This window comes from Ambystoma mexicanum, chromosome 1p (genome assembly GCF_040938575.1).
Source record: "Ambystoma mexicanum isolate Mex_15411 chromosome 1p, UKY_AmexF1_1, whole genome shotgun sequence".
Taxonomy (NCBI): Eukaryota; Metazoa; Chordata; class Amphibia; order Caudata; family Ambystomatidae; genus Ambystoma; species Ambystoma mexicanum.
In genome coordinates this window covers 983,971,894-983,993,087 of record NC_090921.1, presented here as the reverse complement: position 1 = coordinate 983,993,087, position 21,194 = coordinate 983,971,894, and the positions used below count along the sequence as shown (strand labels likewise).

At 44.3% G+C, this 21,194-nt stretch overlaps 1 protein-coding gene across 3 annotated transcripts in view; it reads right to left on the bottom strand.

The window, feature by feature from the left end:
* The window catches only part of SPMIP8 (sperm microtubule inner protein 8), a 292,584-nt gene that overhangs the window by 113,874 nt on the left and 157,516 nt on the right, over positions 1–21,194 (bottom strand). For all 3 annotated transcript variants that reach the window (XM_069654425.1, XM_069654435.1, XM_069654417.1), the window contains exons 4-5: positions 18,241–18,415; positions 9,823–9,884 (exon numbers count right to left, since the gene is read on the bottom strand). In XM_069654425.1, coding sequence (XP_069510526.1) covers positions 9,823–9,884; positions 18,241–18,415 — 237 coding nt within the window. The remainder of the gene's footprint in view (positions 1–9,822; positions 9,885–18,240; positions 18,416–21,194) is intronic.

Genomic DNA, 21,194 nt, shown 5'->3' with positions numbered 1-21,194 from the left:
TGTCATCTCTGCCCCAAGTAGGCAGGGTGGGGAGGCTGCAGGGGGAGCTGCAGCTCCATCCACCGCAGCTCTGAGTCTCCCAGCCAGGACAGTGTCGGTCCAGGTCCATCAAACTGACGTTTCCCCTGCCAACATCACACTTCTGCCAATGCCTGCACCAAGGCCTATGGTCATTGTGCATTCGCACACTCCTACTACCCAGTCCACCAGTGATTCTGCCCCTACTGACCAGAGCGGCGTAAGCCACCCAGGCTCCGCTCCACCTTTGAAAAAGAGGAAGAATGGTGCTCTGGCACAACAGGCTGAGACCCCAGACACGGCTACACAGTCCGGCACGTCAAGGAAGCCTAGCTTTAATGACCCGGAACTTGATGCACTTGTGACCTATGTGTCGGCACATAGCCACAAAATGTTGGTGACTGCAGGGTGCAAGACCACACCTGGTCAACGTAGGGCACACTGGCAGACCATCGCGGACCGCATAAGTGCCCTTGGATTTGTGAGGCCACAGCTGATGATTGCTACAAGCGGTGGAATGACCTGAAACGCAGAGCAAAGAACAAGCTGGCCTCAAATCATGCCGCTACTCTGGTGACTGGCGGTGGGTCTCCACAAGAGGACAACAAACTCACTGAACATGAGTCTGTTGCTGGGACCTTCGTCACAGAGGAACAGATCCAAGGTGTGGGAGAACTACCTGATTCCAAGGCATTGTCCAGTGACTGCCCATGCGTGTGTGTGTAATCCATGTGTATGTTGTTTGGGTGACGGGTTCTGATTGAGTGCCAGGTGAGGATGTGTACTCCTGAGTGTTATGGGTCACCCATTTGCTTCCTCCCATACATTCACGTGCCTTGGATTTGGGTATGACTGTATCCCTTCTGCCCACAGTTGCCAATTACGCCCAGATTAGTGCACTTTACCTTGAACTGTCATCTTGCAACTACATTGTTCAGATTTTGTAAGTGTTCATTCAGGCTGATTGTTTCCACTCTCCCATTTTTAGTACACATTATTCTGCCCTATTGCAACATATGTGATATGCTTCGGTCATTGTTTACAGCCCACACTGGGCCACTACTTTTACCTGGTTATGTTAATGATTACACCATTCAGGCCGATGGAGTATTGGGCTGCAGACATTTTTTATTACAGCTGTTTGCATGTGGAAGATGACAGGTGTTTCCTGTAATGTTAAAGTGACCAACCATTGATCAGCCCACAATGACTGTGTTATTGGACACTGGATGTGTTTCAGTGTGTGGCACATGCATATTTTGCAACACTATTCAGCATCAATCTTCGCATCATGTCGATGTGACATGGATGTGTGACAGTACTCATTCACTGACATATTGCTGTAGTTTTGTAATTTACCGTGGCTATGCTACATGACATCTGTGTGGTGGCATGTGTCATGTATGTGTATTGGACATGCCACTCACAGCCTGATGTGTGATGCCAGTGCTACCCAACATGCTGCAAATGTGTTGCATATCCATCTTGCTCTCCCCAGTGTCTGCCTTTTTAACTCCACTTCCAACTCTTTGACAGTACATGCATGGCAGGGTTATAGTCATGTGGGACATGTGTAATTCATGTACTGGATCTCTGGCTTGTCACGGCCTATGTGTGTGCTATGGTGCTCATGCCTGTTTCCGTTTGTTGTCTTTCATGTTTTTGCAGGTGATGACGCACTTGGTGCTGTTGAGGTTGAGGAGATGGTGCAGACCCAGGAGGAATCTCAGGCACGACCAGGCACCAGTGGGGGACGTGGTGTGGTGGTGGGTGAAAACCCAATGTTACTGCAGACCATACTGTCCAGGGGTGCCTCTGGGTGCACCTCCCCAGACCTCTATTCAGGTGCTGAGTCGGATGATGAGACTTATGTGCAGTCGCAGGTAAGTGTCTCTGGCAGGGATTCTGTTCTGTCCAACCCACCTGGACCAGGGGTAGAACCCTCTATGGGGATTTCAGTGTTGGTAGGTCCGCCTTTGGCGGTTACGGATGCAGGGTCACACTCCACAGCATCTGATCCTGTTCCTGGGCCAGCAGATCAGAGGGGGAATGCAGTCCTGCACCCTCGGGCAGTGCCAGCACAGCAAGGTGCAGATCGCCTTGCCCCAAACAGGTGTGGTGCCCGTCGACGAGGTGGCTGTGCCCCACCAGGCAATACTGTATGGGAAAACTCCATGTACAGTATGGCAACCCAACAGGCAGCATCAGTAGAAATGATGGCTCAGGCAATGGAGAGGGTGGCCACTTCCATTATCCCCCCTGAAAGGCAGATGGAGCAACAACAGCAGGCAACAGACTCCATTTGCTAATCACACAGGGAAGACATGTTGGCGTCCAACAGGGACAGACGGGCGGCACTGGAGACTCTGCGCGAATCCATATCAATAGAGTCCCAGGGCCACAGGGAAGTCCTGAGGGTAGAACTACATAACCTTAGGCAGACTCTGGTTGCACTTGAGGCTTTGTCAAGGCTGGTAAATCAGGTTCAACGCAGGAGCTGCTGAGTCCACCTATCCACCTAAGATGTCTAGATCTCAACTAAATGAACAGCTGAGCTCTAGACACCCCCGGGGGGAAAGGGGAAAAGTGGATAAAATAATAAATCAGACATGGGAACTTCTGGTTTCTTCCGGTCTCTGAATGAAAGAGAAAAATAGTTGTACAATAAACATATATTATCACTAACTGACAAGCTGTTATTTAATAGATTTAGGACTTCCCTACCTGAATATCCTCTGCGAAAAGCCCAGAGGAAGTACAATTTTTAGATTTCAGTTTTTTTTTTAACTTGTTTCTACCCAAACTGCCAACTGATAGAAAATACTGTATAGAAACAATTCAACTTAAAAAATCAATGTTCAGCATATCTTTCCCTGTACTTGAGTGGAAAGCATGAAATTGAACTGAGCCAAGATGGAAGAACCTTAACACCTTCTTGTCACAAAATAGTGTTCATGCAAGGTTAATTTGACTGTAGCTGGAGAATCTTAATTTTGTCTTTACAATTTTCCAGATACTTATCTTCTCCTTAAGACTGACATTCTTTTCCAGAGCTTACAGGTAATTGTCTTTTTTTTTTAAAAGTCTTGAAAGGTACCTTTCACAATTGAGAGTCGTAAGAAACATGAAAAGTATATTTAACTTATGCGGCTCCTTTAAAGATACTTGGAATGATGCAAGTGCCTCCTTTTTTCTGCTATATCAACAAATATGAACTCTCTGTCTTATTCTTTCAGTTCGCCATGTTTTTGAATTAAAAATGATACACGACGTCTTTTAAAAAATAGAATTTAAAGTCTTACCTTTTCTCTTCTAGGAAACAAAGGGTTAACCTCTATACGGAGAAACAAACGACGGGAAGGAACGCCGCCACTCCTCATCGAATTTCCCAGAGAATCTCCTTCTTAGCGGGACCGCTTGAAACTTCAGGAAAAAACAAAACGCGACGCTGCTGCAGCCGACGTCCACTGAAGCCCGAACACGAAGAATCTGACAAGGTAAGTGATGAGTTAATTACAGTTTCTTTTGCGCGCGCGCGAACCTCACTAAACGAAAGCCTTCCTGTTTACGAGTCTCCTCAAACTCAAAAGCGGAGTTAACCCTTTATTTGCTGAAATAAATTATTAGCTAAGAAAAAAGATTCTAACGTTGTACTATGAAATGAAAACTTGAAATAGCACTTAACTTGAGTTGTGTGGGAAAGACTTGCAGCCTTCTTCTTTCTCACGATGGATCTCTTCTTCTTGAGAAAACTTATTAACTTTCAAGTTGCATTGTTCTTCTAAATAGAAGCTTTTCTTCAAGATGCTTCTTCCAAGGCCCAGAAAAACAGGAGACACACAAAAACACAACCAGCTCAGATGGAAAAATTAATGAAAGGCAGTTTAGAATGTTGGGAAACAAACTATTGTCAACCTGCCACCCAATCAGCACTCCTGCCTCTGCCATCCATCTTGGCTTGGGGTAGTTGCTGTACTCTGAATGCAAAGGTCAAGGCCCAACAAATCTTGAGTGAAGTGACTGAAATAATCTTTTAACCCAAAAAATAAAATAAACTTGAACATTGTATGATTGTTTAATTGAAGATATTACCTATTTTCTATGAAACCTGACAGTCTTCCAGTAATTTAAGGGCAGACCAGCAGCTGGAGCAGCTCACACGTTCGCTCTCAGCTGAGCTGCATGCAACACGTGAGGAGATCTGGGCATCATGCGAGGCCATGCATGCAGAAATGCAGGCAACCCGTGATGTGCTGCATGGGGATCTCCGCACTTTAATCCTCCAGAATCAGACCTTCCAGACCCGCATGCTTGCTGCCATGGAGGACCATACCAGGGCTTTGCGTGGGCTGCCTCCCATAGTGCCACCACCTCCTAATGCAGCAGCAGAGGATGAGCAGAGCGACAGCAGTTCTCCCACAATGGCATAGCCGTGCAGGCCATGAGCCCAAGGAGGTATTTTTTTTCGCAACATCCACGCAGGGTGTTGGTGTGCACCCTGTCCTCGAACCTCCTGGGTGGCCTCCCCCACCCCCCCTCACCCCCACAAGGCCATTTTTTTTTTTTTTTTTTACAGTGTGTTGCCTTGTGTGGCTCCCGTGGGCATCCACTGTATTCCGGCTGGGCACATGCAGGCTTGTCCTGAGTTTGGGTTAGATGCTTGGGTTCATGACACACACACCCCTCCTGCTTCCTGTTTCCATGGGCTTGCAAAGAGTGTGACCAAGTGACAGTGAATTACACAGTGACGTTGGGCTCCCATGAGCTGTGTGGGCAGTCTGTAGTCAATACTGTGTAGACATCCGTAGTGGATATTGTTGTTGTATTGTGCACTGCATGGTGTATTGATATGTGCTTGTGCATCCATGTCTTCCTCCAAAGCTGCAGGTTCCTTCCTCATGTCTTCACAAGGCCGTCTACTTTGCAGATGCAGTTCATGTTGTATGCAGTACACTGAGACATTTGGGTGGCAGCAACACTCTACAGTTATAAGGGGTCAATGTGCTGGCGTATAAAGTTTGTAAGACTTCCACTACTTGAACTTAGTACTGTCATGTTTTTGCATTTGTCCATGTTGTGTTGCAGCATTGTGTTGGTGGTAAGTATTTGGTAATGTGTGCTGTTAGTTATACATTACTGGGAGCATATTGTGTGTGGGCAGTTTCCATTAAGGACAGTGTACTTTGTGACACTTGTGTCAGGTCTTGTGCATTGTTTTTTTTGGGTTTATAGTCATAATATAGAAAAAAAAATGTAGAAAACAATAATGTCGTAAACCTATACATATAATGAAAAGAGTCCATTTTTAGAAAAAAAAATGTCGAAATAAAATTTCAATTAGCACTATCAATAAATAAATAAACAAGAAGAGTATCATTTACTAGGGGGGGTCCCCTTCTCCACCCTCTCACCCCTCATACTCAACACATTTTAATTATATATATATTTATTTATTTTTTTCGAAAAAATTCTAAAAAATGTAGAACAAATTCGACATTATTGTCATTCGACATTATTGTTTTCTAAAAAAAAAATCGACATTTTGACTTTCTACATTATTGCATTCTACATTATGACTGACCACCCTTTTTTTGCTTTCACATTGCATGACATGCCATGGTGTGTTTGGTGGTGGAGCTGGGGAGGGGTTGGGTGACATGGCGCTGTTCTCATGTTGTATTTAGCAAGGGGGTAATGAATTTAGCAGCATAGATGTATGTCTTTTGATGACACAGCATTGGTGGTGTTTGGGTAGGTAGGGATGCACACAATGTAACACTTCCATGTGAACAATCTCAGGCTGGTATGGTTGTGACAGTTGAGTGTCCCTTATGTCATCATCATTGATTGTCAGCTGGTATGTGCCAGGGCTGTGTGCACTACACAGGGGTGTGATTTTATGTGAAGTAATTAGCCACCAGCTGCGTACGGGCTGCCTCACCACGTGCCCTTTCCCCTCCCATGCGCAGCGGGCGTGCATGTGGTTGTGGATGTGGGGGCACCACCATGTCCACCGGCAGGCCCCGGCGTGTTGCAACGTTGTGCAGGACACATGCTGCCACTATGATCCTGCACACGGAGCATATAACAGCTGCCCACCAGAGCAGTCAAGGGAGCGAAAGCGTGACTTGAGCACTCCAAATGTGCGCTCCACTATGTCCCGGGTTGCAATATGGGCTGTGTTGTATCCTACCTCGGGTGGCGTGGTGGGGTTCCGAATTGGCGTCATCATGTGGGTGCTCAGAGGGTAGGCACTGTCCCCTGGGGAGGTGGTGATGGGTATCATTAGTGGGGTTGTGGCATTACTCAGTATCTGACATGCATACATGTGCAGAGGCATTTATACTCACTTAGCAGCCATGTATCGCCATGCCGCCCAGCTTCTAGGTCCCGGTTTAGGGTTGACATTCTGTAGATGAAACTGTCGTGGGTGGACCCTGGATAGTTGGCATATACTGAGGTGATAATTCCCTTGGCATCACATACTACCTGCACGTTGATGGAATGCCAGTGCTTGCGGTTTCTATAGATGTGCTCAGATGCCCTGGGGGGACGTAGATCCACATGGGTGCAATCAATGGCACCTAGCACTTTGGGGAATTGTGCCACCCCATAGAAATCCTGGACGGCAGCCTGCCTTTCTGCAGGTGTTCTGGGCAGGTATATCTGCCTGCGGACTGATGGGCATGCAGTCATAATGGCCAACACCTGGTGTAGGCAGCGTGACTGCGTGGCCTGTGACCCCCCCCCCCCACTATAGCACTTGTCCGCTGAAATGATCCAGTGGCCAAGAAGTGCAGTACATTGAGGACCTTCTCCAGGGGGCAGAGTGCTTGGGAGCACAGGGTGGGTGATGTGAGGTCATCCTCCCACTCACTCACCAGGTCAAGTATTATGTGAGGTGGAAACCTGTACCTCCCATACACCTGGTCATTAGACTGGTTCTGGGTGTAAAATTTCTGGGCCTGACTATCCTCCTCCTCCTACTGCGGTATCCCACGACCACTGCTGCTAGGAACGGTATATTCATCTTGGCGTCTGGGCATTTTTGTTGTTTGCGCGCACTTTTATGCTGCGCAGGTCCACGTACGCCTGCTTCCTTCTGGCGTACGTGTTTCCGGATTAGCGCGTCTTTTTGGCGCACGCATTAGCCCCGTTCAATCCCATGAATATGTTTTGTAGAGGCGCGTGTGGGCGTTCCGCGCATTTGCCTCCTGTACTTCCCCCGTGACGCCCACATTTTCACGCGTTGTTCCCCATTCCGCGTTTTTACACCCCCTGTTCCGCCTACTTTTGTTGTGTGTGCTGCGCTATGTGCGCTTTCGCTGTGCGCTTAGCGCACGCTGTTTGGAGACATGTGCGCCAGCGTGCGCCACACAGAATTTTAGCACACATCCAGGGATTTACACGCGCACAGACTTCCATGAATCGCTGTGCGTGGGTTTCACTGCGATTTTCCCACTTGCACTGCGATTCGTACGCTTTCGCGCGCATGCGCCGAAAATTTCAGCGCAAATTAATTCCATGAATCGGCCTGTCAATGTGGAGAGCAAGCTGGGAGATGGCCAGCTTTTTTCCTAGAGTTTGCTCAGGAAAGGGCTGAGGGAGATTGGACAATAGTTTGCTGGACAGGTAGGATCGGCAGATGACTTGTTGAGGAGTGGGTGCACAAGGGAGTGCTTTAGGGGAGAGGGGAGCATTCCAGTGGTGAAAGAGTTATTACAGAAATCGGCCAAGGCTGCAGCGAGGGTGTCAATATGGTCCGTGATGGTTCTGGAGGAGCTGGGGAGTACCTGTTTGGACAACACTTTCATGGATCGGACTTGTCTAGAAACCTTTGAAGGTGTTGTCAGAGAGAAAGAGGAGAAAGGAGGAGGAGAGGTAGAGATGGCCAAAGGGGGGGAGGGCGAGAGAGGAAGAGGGAGAGGAAAAGGAGATAGTGGACAGGATGTCCTGAGTTTTAGCAGAGACGTGAGAGGCCAGAGCCATACAGAGGGCCTGGGAGGGAACAGGAGAGGTGGAGACCGCAGCTGGATTGACCAGTTCCGTGCAGATTTTAAAGAGTTTGGCCATGTTGTTAGAGGCTGCAGAGACCCGGGCTTCAATGTGTGCTCTCTTATTGATGAGTGTTATTGCTTCGACTGGCATTTTTGTGCAACCAGTCTAGGTATTTCTAAATATAGCCTGGCATGCTTTACTGTAATGCTATTACGTGTCTACACTAGTCTACATTGTGCATCCAGTGGGACATGTTTTTAATGTGGCATTGCATTTTTAATAGCAAAGCATTCATGTTCCTGTGCACTGTTGGTGACTTGCATGTATTGGATTACTGTTACCCTACAAAACAATTGCAAACACTCTGGCTTTTTAGCCAATTTTTCTCAGAAAGTGTGCTGTATATTGCATTAAAACACATAAATATATCTTTCTGCTAGTACAGTGTGCGGCATACCCCTTCAGCAGCACGTTTTTGCGTATTGTGCAAGCGTGATAATCCAGGTCGGCTCAGAGTGTAGCACGACCCGTGATTTGTTACTCAGTTGGGGGGGCCCCCTCAGCATGGCTCGCAGGGGGGTCCCCACATTTTGTGTTACGCCACTGCCCCTATGATTATAAAGTGTTCTCTTGCTTCCCAAAGCTAGAACTGCGCTCAATAAATAACCTAATAGTAATAATGGAATTGGTATACTGTTATATTTCATCTTAACTACACATACTAAAACACATTTAAGCAGAAATTCAATTTCGGTTGTAAAATAACCATTCTGATAAACCCTACTGCCCATTAAAAGGGCTATGTTGAGAAGAGTCGATTACTAATAAAAACCTGGCCTTGCATTTTAAGATCATAAACATTTGAAAAGGGCTTTTACATCTAAACATGGCATGAAGATTTAAGTGTCAATTTGACGTTCTATAAAGTAGAGCGTGATCTCTAGTTGAAGGTATTTCATGCAGACGAATAGCCCTTGCACTATTTCATCGGAAATGAAAATAAAATATGTATTATTAAAAAAGAAATTCCAAATCTCGTAGTGACACATTGCATTGAAATGTGCTTTCAACATTGATCTGCTGTTTAAATGGAGAATTTCTACGGTTTCCTGTGTTTACATTACACTGAATAACATTAATGTGTACCAAGTTATACTAAAACGATGCAACATATGTGTATACATGGTCCTAGAAATCAAGCTTAATGCATTATAATATGTGCATGTACTTGCGTTTGTTATTGTTAATGCAATAAATATGTTAATCCAAATTGTCCACATCAAAATGTGTGTTAGGAAATGCAATCCGCCTATCCCCATGCAGTGACCAAAGGGTGATGTGTGGCGCTTGACAATCAAAACATAACACCAGCTTTGAAGTCATTGTTCAGGCTCATGATTAAGCAACTGACAGACTGCAAAACTGTCGGGGAGACATCTTATAAAATACTGCCTGGGTGAGCCACCAAGCTATCTATCCAGTTTTTCATACCCCAATTGACTGTTTGCAAGAAATGTTCACTTTTTCATATGAGACGCATTTGGTATGGGGATGCTCTGTTCATTTACAATGGCCACTCTTTAGAGCTCCTAGCCACAGCCCATCTGCCTGGTAACACACTTCCTGAAGCACCAGAAAGGGCTTAAATCCTATCCGTTCCACATTGAGTATACACTAACAGGGTACCTTTCTGATCAACTCAGCTGACCAATTCCTCTATGTTTCCTCCTGTGCCCACAAAAGCACTCTGAAGTGTTCGAAAGGTTACGCTCTGTGTTATACAAACCACATAGAACTAACACTTACCCGCCATGTTTGTGTCGGGCCTGGCTTTAGGTAGCGTACTGCGTATCCACTGTAGCTCAAAACTGTTGGGAGAAAGAAAAAGATGACAAGAGAGGGTTCCAACAGAAGCAAGAAGAATTTGACACAATAATCCATAATTACACACACACACATACACACACACGCACACATACACACTTTTCCGAACACGTCTATGTGTTCGATTTCGCAGACTTATCTCCCCCCTTACCACAATCTGTAGCTATCCATCCCTTCCGCCTTACTATCTACCAGGGGATGTATGTACAAACTTCCCTTTACTGGCTCTATATTATTCATCAAAAAAGATGTGTGGTCTTCTAGCAGGGCACTGTGGCTAATACTTCAATATAATCAACCACTATCATTTCTGGCTGTATTCGCTACAATTTAGCTGAAAGTCACTGCCGTGGTCAGTGATGGCGTTAGGATTTCAGCGAAATGGGAGAATCCACTATGCCTGAGGTAATATAATAGTCCAACAGTCGTTTTTGCACAATACCGCCCAAATTATTACTAAAATAAAAACGTATAAATCCCAATCAGGTTTCTTGCCCAATTCTTGTTAAAGCTTGTGATCGAGGAGTTAGGGCTCGTATCCTGCAATATTGGAGGTCCCATGTGCTCTTATGAGCTGGAATCTGTCCTTTACATTTTCTTCCTTACAAAACTGCGCTTTCTCAAGGCAAGCGGAGCGCATTCAGTGGACCTGTCTTCTTTTGACACAAGCTCTAAGTTCCCTCTGTTTGTTTTCGAACTAGTTGGTAACTCAGAGTCTCTGTCACTGTTATCAAAAGACAGCAGACCCCTCTTCTCATAAAGTGCTGTACAATGATTGCCTTGTGGAGTTCTCACTGTGTTCTGTCCTTCAGCATTGCTTTAGGCTGTTTCTGTTTCCTAGATTTTAAACATACCACCTTGTAATGCATTCAGGTTATCAACAAGACCAAGGAACAAAGATACCAAGGTAGAGTTTTGATACCAAGATACCAAGGTAGAGTTTCCGTGCCAAGATACCAAGGTAGAGTTTCCATACCAAGATACCAAGGTAGAGTTTCCATACCATGATACCAAGGTAGAGTTTCTGTACCAAGATACCAAGGTAGAGTTTCCATACCAAGATACCATGGTAGAGTTTCCACACCAAGATAACTGGTAGAGCTTCCGTACCAAGCAACCAAGGTAGAGTTTCCATACCAAAATACCAAGATAGAGTTTCCACACCAACATACTAAGAAAGAGTTTCCATACCAAGTTACCATGGTAGAGTTTCCGTACCAAGATACCAAGGTAGAGTTTCCATGCCAAGATACCAAGGTAGAGTTTCCGTACCAAGACACCAAGGTAGAGTTTCCATGTGCTGTTGCTTTACTGTTTATAACCCTTACTGACCAATGGAGGTTAATTCTCGAATTTTACACTAAGGTTTGACATCGGGAGAGTGCATATAGTTCAGTTCTCTGGTTCTATGTGGATACACTGTTAAAACAATGCGGACTGCACTTTATGGAGGTGTCGGTGCCTCTTCGACTAGCAGCTACTTATCAGACCCAAATGATGGTGTGTTTTCTGCCATTGTCTCAGTTCTCATTTTCTTCTGCTTTCAGGGGCTCCCTCCATGTCCCCTGTTCCTCACTCATCCCTACCTGCACCCATGCCCCCATTCATCTTCCTTTTTGGGCCTGGGTTATTCCTTTCTGGCAAGTCTTGCTGCTGTCATGTTTGTATGTGCTGCACATTTCACGCTAGCATCCACACGCCTGCATGCTAGGTGCTGGCATATTGCCACCAGTACTATCACCCAGTATGGATAACCTTCCATGTTGTATCTAATATCTGAGCCGATCTCGGTGACCATCTGAATAGTAGAACGCAGTCAGGTTTTCAGGATATCCACAATGCATATGCATGAGAAACATACACCTATAATGCAGTTCTTAGGGGGTGATGTGCATGTCTGTCCAGCCTTCTTAAAACTCAACTCGATGTTACTGCTCAGTGGCGGGAAGCCTGACTTACCTACTCGATGCATAACTATGAAGGAAGTGTATACCATTTGCTTCCGCCTAGCTCTTGCTTCACTGTGAACCTTTATCTTTTCACGCTTAATAGTTTTTATTTGCTTCTCTTCAGTGGCCGTCAGCACTACAAGAACTTCTGCAAAGATATGTTGACTAAAATGGCTAAATAATCTTTAACTGTGATCATTACCTTTCCCATGGTCCAGATTGCCTAATGATCATGTGACCAAAATGCAGTGGAGTAACTTTGCTGAAAATGTTGGGGGTGACATGACATCTGAAGAAAAGGTGCCCCAGCCAAATGAATAGGGACAAAATGGTGTGCCATGGAAGTTGGGGGGGACAAACAACCCTGTCCCCCCCTATAATTACGCCCATGCCAAAATGGCACATGCTTCCTCTTACTCGGGTGTATAGTATAGTGTGAAAGAAATCCCCTGCATCCCTTTGCTGAAATAGTGTCGATTTAGGACCACCATCTTGGACTGATGTCGCCGCTCCTCTTTCACAGTAGATATAGATGCACTCATTAAGGCTGCAGTGGATCTTCTCAAGTTGGTAAAAGAATATTTGGGAGATGGGTCAGAACCACCCAACACTGGACTCAAAGAGACATGAGCAACACAGTCACTCACCTGGATATAACCACAGTCATTCAACAACACCTTTAAAGAATTAGTGAATGTTAACAAACAGACTGAAAGGTCAGAGGTGTCTTGAGCAGATGTTGACACCGCAAATAGACTTGGACTCCTAAACTCTTTGGTTACGTTGTCCGCTGCAATCCATTCCTGATGTGGTGAATATAAATAACATTTAATTGCGGTTTGCTAAAAAAGGGAGACGTGGAAAGTTTAGATTTGCTGGAGCCATACTTGAGAATTTGGTAATTGGTCAAACTGAAAATGTAGAATAAAAACTACAATGTATCTGATGTTGAATTAATGTTATAAAATCAGTTTTAAAAAATTGAAAATAATGTTCATATGGGCAGCAAGACCTGATGTAGAGTAGGCAGGGCAGGTATTTAGAAAATAGTTTCTTTTAGAATCATGGGGAGGTTTTGGTTGGGAGGCAAAGGGTGGGTATGGAGGTGTGTGAGGGTTTGGAAGGATCCAGTTGTTCGCTATCGAGTCTGCATTAACAATAATATGCATTGTTTTGAGTTGCCCTCATTACAGGTTTGCCGGTATCCTGCCGGAATTGCCGGTGGGATACCTGCCTTACCGTCCCTGCTGCCGGATATCCCGGTGTTACCGGGATATTACGGGTGGCAGAGACGATGGTAAGTTCCCAGCACTCCATGGGATGGGATTGTCTGAATCACTGATTCCGGCATTTTGTTGGCAGTAGGGGCCTGATCTCCCGGCAGGTCAGGCCCACACAGAACATCCGTGGTCGCTAGCGGCAAACTCAAGTTTCCCCAGTCCGGTAAAAATACTCATGCCGGTATTACTGGCAATTTTCCTGGCATTTTTACCAGATCGAGGTCCTCGTAATATTTAAAGAAATAAACATGTTCACTTTGGATGCTGTGCTATTTGTAATCTAAAGAACATGTACCATTCAGCCTCCATTTTATCATTCTAAATAATGAATGCAACATTTCTGCACCAAAATTGACATTTCGACTGCTTCCATTTTGAGTACTTGTTTCCGGAGCTGTTGTCTGGTCCCAGGTGTGTGGCCTGCAGGGTACCTGTAGAAACCTAGGCTGTGTGCAAGGGCACAATTGCGTATCTGCTTGTGCCCCTCCACCCCCCGCAATAAAAAAAACACATTCTCAATGCTCGACTGACTGAGGCTGCAGAGTGCCAATGGGGTAGAATGTGGTGGCGCTTGGCTCACTTCGAAGAGAGTGCAGGCGATTCCTCCCTAAACTATGACTCTACTCCTGTGGGGCACCTACGAGAAGACCTTTGGCAGATAGTATTGTCCCCGCATTGCTTTCAGCTGTACAGGGGAGAAGGCAGCGGTTTGTTTCTCGCTGTCTCTCAGTGCTGAGGGGGGTGCCGTTCCTAAATGCACTTCCTCAGCCCCCTTCCTCTTGCTCTGCGCTTTGCAAATAGCAAGGGTGCATTGGGAAGGAGCCGTCCCCGTTTATTGACCTCTCAGGGGAGATGCAGTTTCTCCTTGGGAACCTTGCCAGAGGAAGGATGTGGCAAGTGTTTTTCTTGCTGCCTGCCTCCTATTCTGTATGTCCCACATTGTTCAGGGTTAGGCTTCACCGCAGAGGTTCTGGTGGTAGCCCCCGTGCTCTTGCATCCGTTTCTTTGAAATCACTTTATATCATTTTGAAGCATGCAAATCCTTCCCCGATGCTGCTGCCCCTTCCCTTGAACAATAAACCAGCGAGGCCTGTATGCCCTCTCTCCATCTCACTGCATGAATAGAGGACATGCCCGGGCATGTCTACCTCTTCTCTCTCACTGTATCACACTGCATGCTATATGTACTTTACCACTTGCACGCACAGAATATAGACGGTTTCTAAGGAATCTTAGCCCCTTCAATTTCACATTATTGCTAAATGAAAGGAAGGACCCCAAAGGGAGTTTACTCCTTGCAACCCCTGGAATAATAGAAAAACTCAAGGCATGTGGACCACTCTATCCCACTGTATCACACTGCATAGAACAGTGAGCACCACAAGGCAAATCTGTCCCATCTATATCTCCCTCTATCACACTGTGCGTAATAGTTGGCACCACATGGTATGTTAACCCTTCTATCTCACTGTATCACACTGCATAGAACAGTGGCCATCATAAGGAAAGTCTGACCGTTCTTTCTACCTGCATCACACTACAACAATGCGCACCTCACGGTACATCTAACCCTTCTGTCTCCCTGTATCACACTGTATATAATAGTTGGCATCACAAGGTATGTCTACCCCTTCTGTCCCGCTGTATTACACTGCACGCTATAGTGGAAAAGACAAAATATGCTAGACCTGTTTATTTCACTGTATCACACTGCATGGACTAGCAGGCACTGCAAGGTATTTCTGACCCTCATATCTCCTTGTATTACACTGAATGTAGTGGACAAGACCAGGTATGATGGCTAACCCATCTATCTGACTGCATTACACTGCATGGAATAGTTGGCCCCACAAGGTATGTCTAGCCCTTTGTCTCAATGTATCACACTGCATAGAACAGTGGGCACCACAAAGTAAGTCTGACCCTTCTTTCTCCCTTTATTTTTTAATTTTTTTATTAAAATGATATAGTTTATTTCTAAACTTTTCATTTCTATACATTACATTCATAATTGTCAGTCTATACATAAAAAAGAAAAAAAGAAGAGCAAAAAAAATCAATAAATAAATCGTTCTTAATTCATTACATCCTCTTTGATAATATTTTTTCAAAATTGAATAATCGTATAAGTCAATTTCTTGTTATTGCTAACAGTATTTGTTCCCATCTTTCCTTTGCATTCAGCTGTAGTGTGGACAGCAAAACCATTCCACTGTACAATTTTCTATTTTCTATCAGTTCTTTACATTCCATTAGGACATGGAAAAGAGTTTCAATTTGTGTTTGTTTTTTGCAAAATCTACAAAAGGCTTGTACGCTAGAAATTTGTTTGATTTTTAGCAAGTGTTCACGTGTGGGGAGCAAGTTGAGGCATAGTCACAGAAACATGTCTCTAATATGCTTATCAGGAAAGAGTTTCAGATAATCCAGAAGATGATTGACAGGCCTTATCTCCATGTCACACTTGAGATTCATATGATATTGCATCTTTGGTTGGATTGTAAGGATCCAGTCATTTTGCATTATTCTTTTCTTTGCATGCTGTGGATGCTGGAGCAGCATTTCCATCGAGATGTCTGCCTTCTCAAGATGTACTTCCATTTTGTTTTTCCAGTTGTTCAGTGTTTGTTTGCTAACTGCTGCAGCATTAGTACGAAGTATCTCAATAGATGGGATATATTCGTCACTCAAGATTTTCCGGAATAAGCCAAGATGTTTACACAACACGATGGATTGCAATGATTGTGTTGCAATTTCGTATGGAATCCTAGCCAAGGGGAAGGACTGTGGTAGAGCTAAAACGTTGCGCCAAAAGATGGCTTCTAGCTGTTGCCATGTCTCTGTGTTTAGGTTTAGCATTGTTTCAGCACCATAAACTAGGATTGCTACGACCTTTTGGCGAAAAAAGGTTACGACCGGTTGCAATTAATATTTCCCATATTTTCTATGGATAAAGGCTCCTTGTCTGGCTAGCGCGTGGGATTTGGATTTAAGGTGTATACTCCATTCAGCTTCAACTTTAGATTGATTAACCCATACACCTAAGTGTTTGACTGTATTGACCCGTGTTAGTTTGTTATTCTGTAAAAACTAGGTAAATTGCGAGTTCATCCGCTTCTTTGTTAGTGGCATTTGTGTTAATTTTTAGTTAGTTCAATGTCATATAGCTTTACATTCGATCCAGACATATTTGTAAGCCCTGCTGCGTTTTATCAAACAACACAATATCATCAGCATCCATCATCTGCGATAAGGGGGCAGCATTGACTTTAGGCGGATTCCGTGATGGAATGCTCATATACTCATCCAAATCTGAGGTGAAAAGTTTGAAAAGGGTAGCTGCAAGTGGGCATCCCTGTTTCAATCCATTGTAGGTGTTGATTGGCACGGATACTATGCCATCAGCTGTCATCCGGATTCGTATGCTGGTGTTACTGTACAATAGTTTGATGGGCTCCAGAATTTCCGGGGGGCACCTCCAAAGTTCTAATTTTTCCCAGAGTGCTTGTCTGTTGATCATATCGAATGCAAGCTTTCAATCAATAAATCCTGCAAATACCTGGATTTTGTCTCGAATAGCCTCTTGTTTTAACAAATTCAGTAACATTAGGTTGATGTTAGTACCAGCCTTTTTGACAAAGCAAGTTTGTCTTTTCACTTGCCGTTCATTCGCTGCCACCCAGCTCTCCCTTTATAACTTTGTATGTCATATTTGGCACCACAAGTTATGTCTATCCCTTATATCCCGCTGTATTACACTGCATGTTATAGTGGAAAAGACAATTTGTGTCTAACCTGTTTATCTCACTGTATCACACTGCATGGACTAGCGGGCATCACAAGGTATTTCTGACCCTCCTATCTCCTTGTTCCACTGGATGTAATAGTGGACAAGACAAATTATGATGTCTAAACCCGTCTATTTCACTGTATCATAATGCATGGAATAGCGGGCACCACAAAGTATGTCTAACCCTTCTATCTCACTGTATTACACTGCAGTGGGCACCCTAAGGCACATCTCACCCATGTATCTCACTGTATAACACTGCATGGAATAGTGGGGACCCCAAAGCGTGTCTAACCATTCCATGTCACTGTATTGCACTGCATAGAAAAGTGGGAACCACAAGGTAAGTCTGACAATTCTTTCTCCCTTTATCACACTGCGTGCAATAGCAGGCACCCCAAGGTACGTCTGACCCTTCTATCTCACTGTATTGCACGGCATGTAACAGTGGGCACCCCAAGATATGTTTGACCATTCTATATCACTGTATTACACTGCATGTAATAGTTGGTACTACACTGTATGTCTAACCGTTCTATCTCTCTGTATTACACTGCATATAACAGTGGGCTCCCCCGAAGTTCGTCTAACCCTTCTATTACACTGTATCACACGGCATGCAACGGTAGGCATCAAAAAGTAAGTCTGACCTATATCTCATAGCATTAGACTACCTGGAATAGTGGGCACCACAAGGTAACCCTAACCCTTCTATCTCATTGCACTGCATATAATAGTGCATAGCAAGGTATGACTAACCCTTCTATCTCACTTTATCACACTGTATGTAATAGTGGGCCCCCCAAGGTACGCCTAACCCTTCTATCTCACTGCATAACACTGCATGGAATAGTTGTCACCACAAGGCATGTCTAGCTGTTCAATCTCACTGCATTATACTGCATGGAATAGTGTGCACCACAAGATAACGCTAACCCTCCGTCTCACTGCATCACACTGCATAGAGCAGTGGGCACCACCAGGTCAGTCTGACCCTTCTTTCTCCCTGTATCACACTGTGTGTAATAGTTGGCACCACAAGGTATGTCTATCCCTTCTATCCCACTGCATTACACTGCATGTTGTAATGGAAAAGGCAGGGCATGTCTATCCCTTCTATCTCACTGTATCACACTGCATAGAATAGCAGGCACCACAAGGTATGTCTGACCATCCTATCTCACTGTATCACCCTGCACGGTATTTAAAACAACAAGGACTATCTGCCCTCAGATAGAGGAGTTCACAGAAAATATGGGCCGTGCCATCTGAGGGGGTATACGCAGGCCCTAATCCTGCTAATACATATGGCGTCTCTTACCACTCCTTTTGGGGTCAGGCAGCGTGAATTCTTTGGCAGTGGAGATGAAGTGGGACCAGTCTGAAGCAGCCTGGGTGTAGCTTGGCCACTCCTCGCTGGTGATGCCCGGAGGGAGAGGAGCCATCGTGCCCATCCCACACCTCTTTGAGAACTGGCGGCCGGTGTCTGTCACTTCCTGGAAAGCAAAACAAGATCAGAGTCCATCACCGGGGCCTAGCATGGAAGAGGACAGGCAACTCTACACCTGCATAAAGATAGTCGACTCTTTATCCGGCATTGTCTGGAACTAGATCTATTGAATATTTTAGGAAAAGAGTCACCACAAACAGCCTACTCTTATTTGGAATCTCTGAGCATTGCCAACTTGCAGCCTCAGGGTGTGGAAGATTTTATACAGAGCTATTGCCTTCATGCAAAGCCGGTTATGTGAACACCCACACACGGAACAGTGCAGGAAATGACGCAGGAACGTTGCCAGGGAGATCAACAGGCTTGCGGTGGGGGGAGATGTCAGAACCATGACATTCATGTATATGCTAGCCTATAAACCAATCAAATTATTGTCCCAATAAAATCATCACCGATATTGACGATTCATTCAGCACAGATCCTTCCACAGAATGCTGATTTAAACAGCCTGGACTCTACTTTAATGATGTTGGTTCCAAAGTGTAGGGCTGCAGTGGGTGGCTGATGGAACGTTGTGAAATGCTATCTCTGCACAGCCCACCTAACCTGCTTGTGATGCCACTGCTCAACCCAGACCCATCACTCACAGCTCACTTCTACTCTGGTAAATGCCGGCTTCTCAGGCTTGGATGCTGCAGACTTATCAGCCCTGTTTACCACCGGGTATCTGGGCACTATTGTTACTGGTTCAGCCCCACATCTTCGCACAAGCTCAATACCCTTGTCCCACCAGAACACAACCTCCAACACATAGAAGGTGTGGGCAAGATTGGTGTTGGCTTCGCAGTTATCATCATGTTGACATGGCCCTACTGGACAGAATACACCACTCTCTCGCCCATGGAGCACCTCCTATTTGACTTCGCTCATCCCTAAACTAAATGCCACTTTTCCTCTTGTCAATCAATAGTGCTTTATTGTGAATGGTGACACTACTATACCTTCAAGATTGCAGGCTGTTGGTGGCTTGTTGATTATATTTTAACATGTATTATCAGAAATGTGAGTCAACCTTTATTTATTTCCTTTGAATTACAAACTATTACACCTACCTTTTAAGTTCATACTCATGTAATACATGCTTTGAACTGGATCAACGCGTGAATGTAAATGGTGATATCATCACCCTTTTAAAATCCTTTTTAAGATCTTGCATTTAAATCTTGTCCATTATGACCTTGTGTAATTCATAAATAATTACCTGTGCAAATACGTTTTTATTATGTATCTTTTACTATTTGAAAGGTTGTAAATCAGCCATGTCAAATTGAATAAATAATAATAATATTGCTTTTTTTGGAATTTTTCCATCAAAGCCATAACACAGTAAATCATCAATACATGATAAATATAGCAAAACAGCTCCCCAACAATACATAATATATCACATAGACATCTGAGAAGAGAAATGACACAAAACAGCTCCCCAACAATACATAATATATCACATAGACATCTGAGAAGAGAAATGACACAAAACAGCTCCCCAACAATACAGAATATATCACATAGACACCTGAGAAGAGAAATTACAATACATAATAAAAATCTATATAAAATACAAAGCACAGAGAACAGGCTCAAACCAACTCATCATTTCTCTACATTACATTTTAAATAAAGTGCATAGTACAAAGTAAGACTCATATCCTGACGTCAATCAATTTCAAGGATGCTGAGACATCCTTTGGGGAGTATTAATGAAAGAATATATATAAAGTGGAAGGTGCTATGCAGGAAGGAAGCCCTACAGCAAATGTTATTGGTAACTCAAAATAGTGAAGGTTTTAATTTTTTTTGGTAGTTTGGGATGTATTTATTGTATTTAATTATGTACAGGAGGAACAATACTCTATTGATCACAAAGGAAAATTTATCAGGTAAGAAATCATATTTGACGGGAAGCGGTGAGCTTCTTAGAATGGGGTGAGTTTGAGGGACATTCTGACCAGGTTGTGCAGGGGAGTAAATGGAGCAGTCACCAGGGACAATACATATGTAGACATACATAGATTAAGGACAATGAACATTGGACATTTTTAAGTGCAGGTAGGCGGTACAGTCAGCTGTGCTTGGGATGTGACCGTGATGGGTGAAGTGCTAGAGTATAGGCAGAGCAAGTGAGGGACAGAGGCAGGTTAGAGGCGAGGGAAGAATGTTAGCTAGCAGGCTAGCAGCTATTTCTTTTTCCCCATGCCGTTACTAAGTAAGAGGCAATTCTTTTTATGTGGGAATCATTTTCGCCCACTTTACATAGGTGTACTTCGTCTTCGACCTTATACCTTTTTGTTTAAAGATTAGTTTCAGCCGTCTTGCTCTTGCCATTCTGTACAAAGAACCTACCTCTCATCTTCCTCTGTGCAGAAATGGCATTTTATAGAATGGCCTCTATCCCAATTTGAGATGTAGGCTTGAAGAGGCAATATTCCAATTCTTAATCTCAAGAAAAGATTCCTCTCGTGGACCTCCTACAGATTATGGTCATTTTCAAAGTCTGGATTACCTTTAAGCAATAAATAACTAACTATAATATGAGTACCCACACCATGTGCTAGTACCATGGGGCAAACCCATTGTTTATATGTATCATTTGCATTACCTTTGGCACATAGGTCATCCATGGCAACTCCCCGACAACCTCATCCTCAGTAAAAAAACCTTGGATGCACTCTCGACTCTGACCTTACCCTCTCGCACCAAGTCAACAACGTCTCTAAATCCTGCCTCTACCACCTCATAATTCTTAGGCGCATCTTTCCATACCT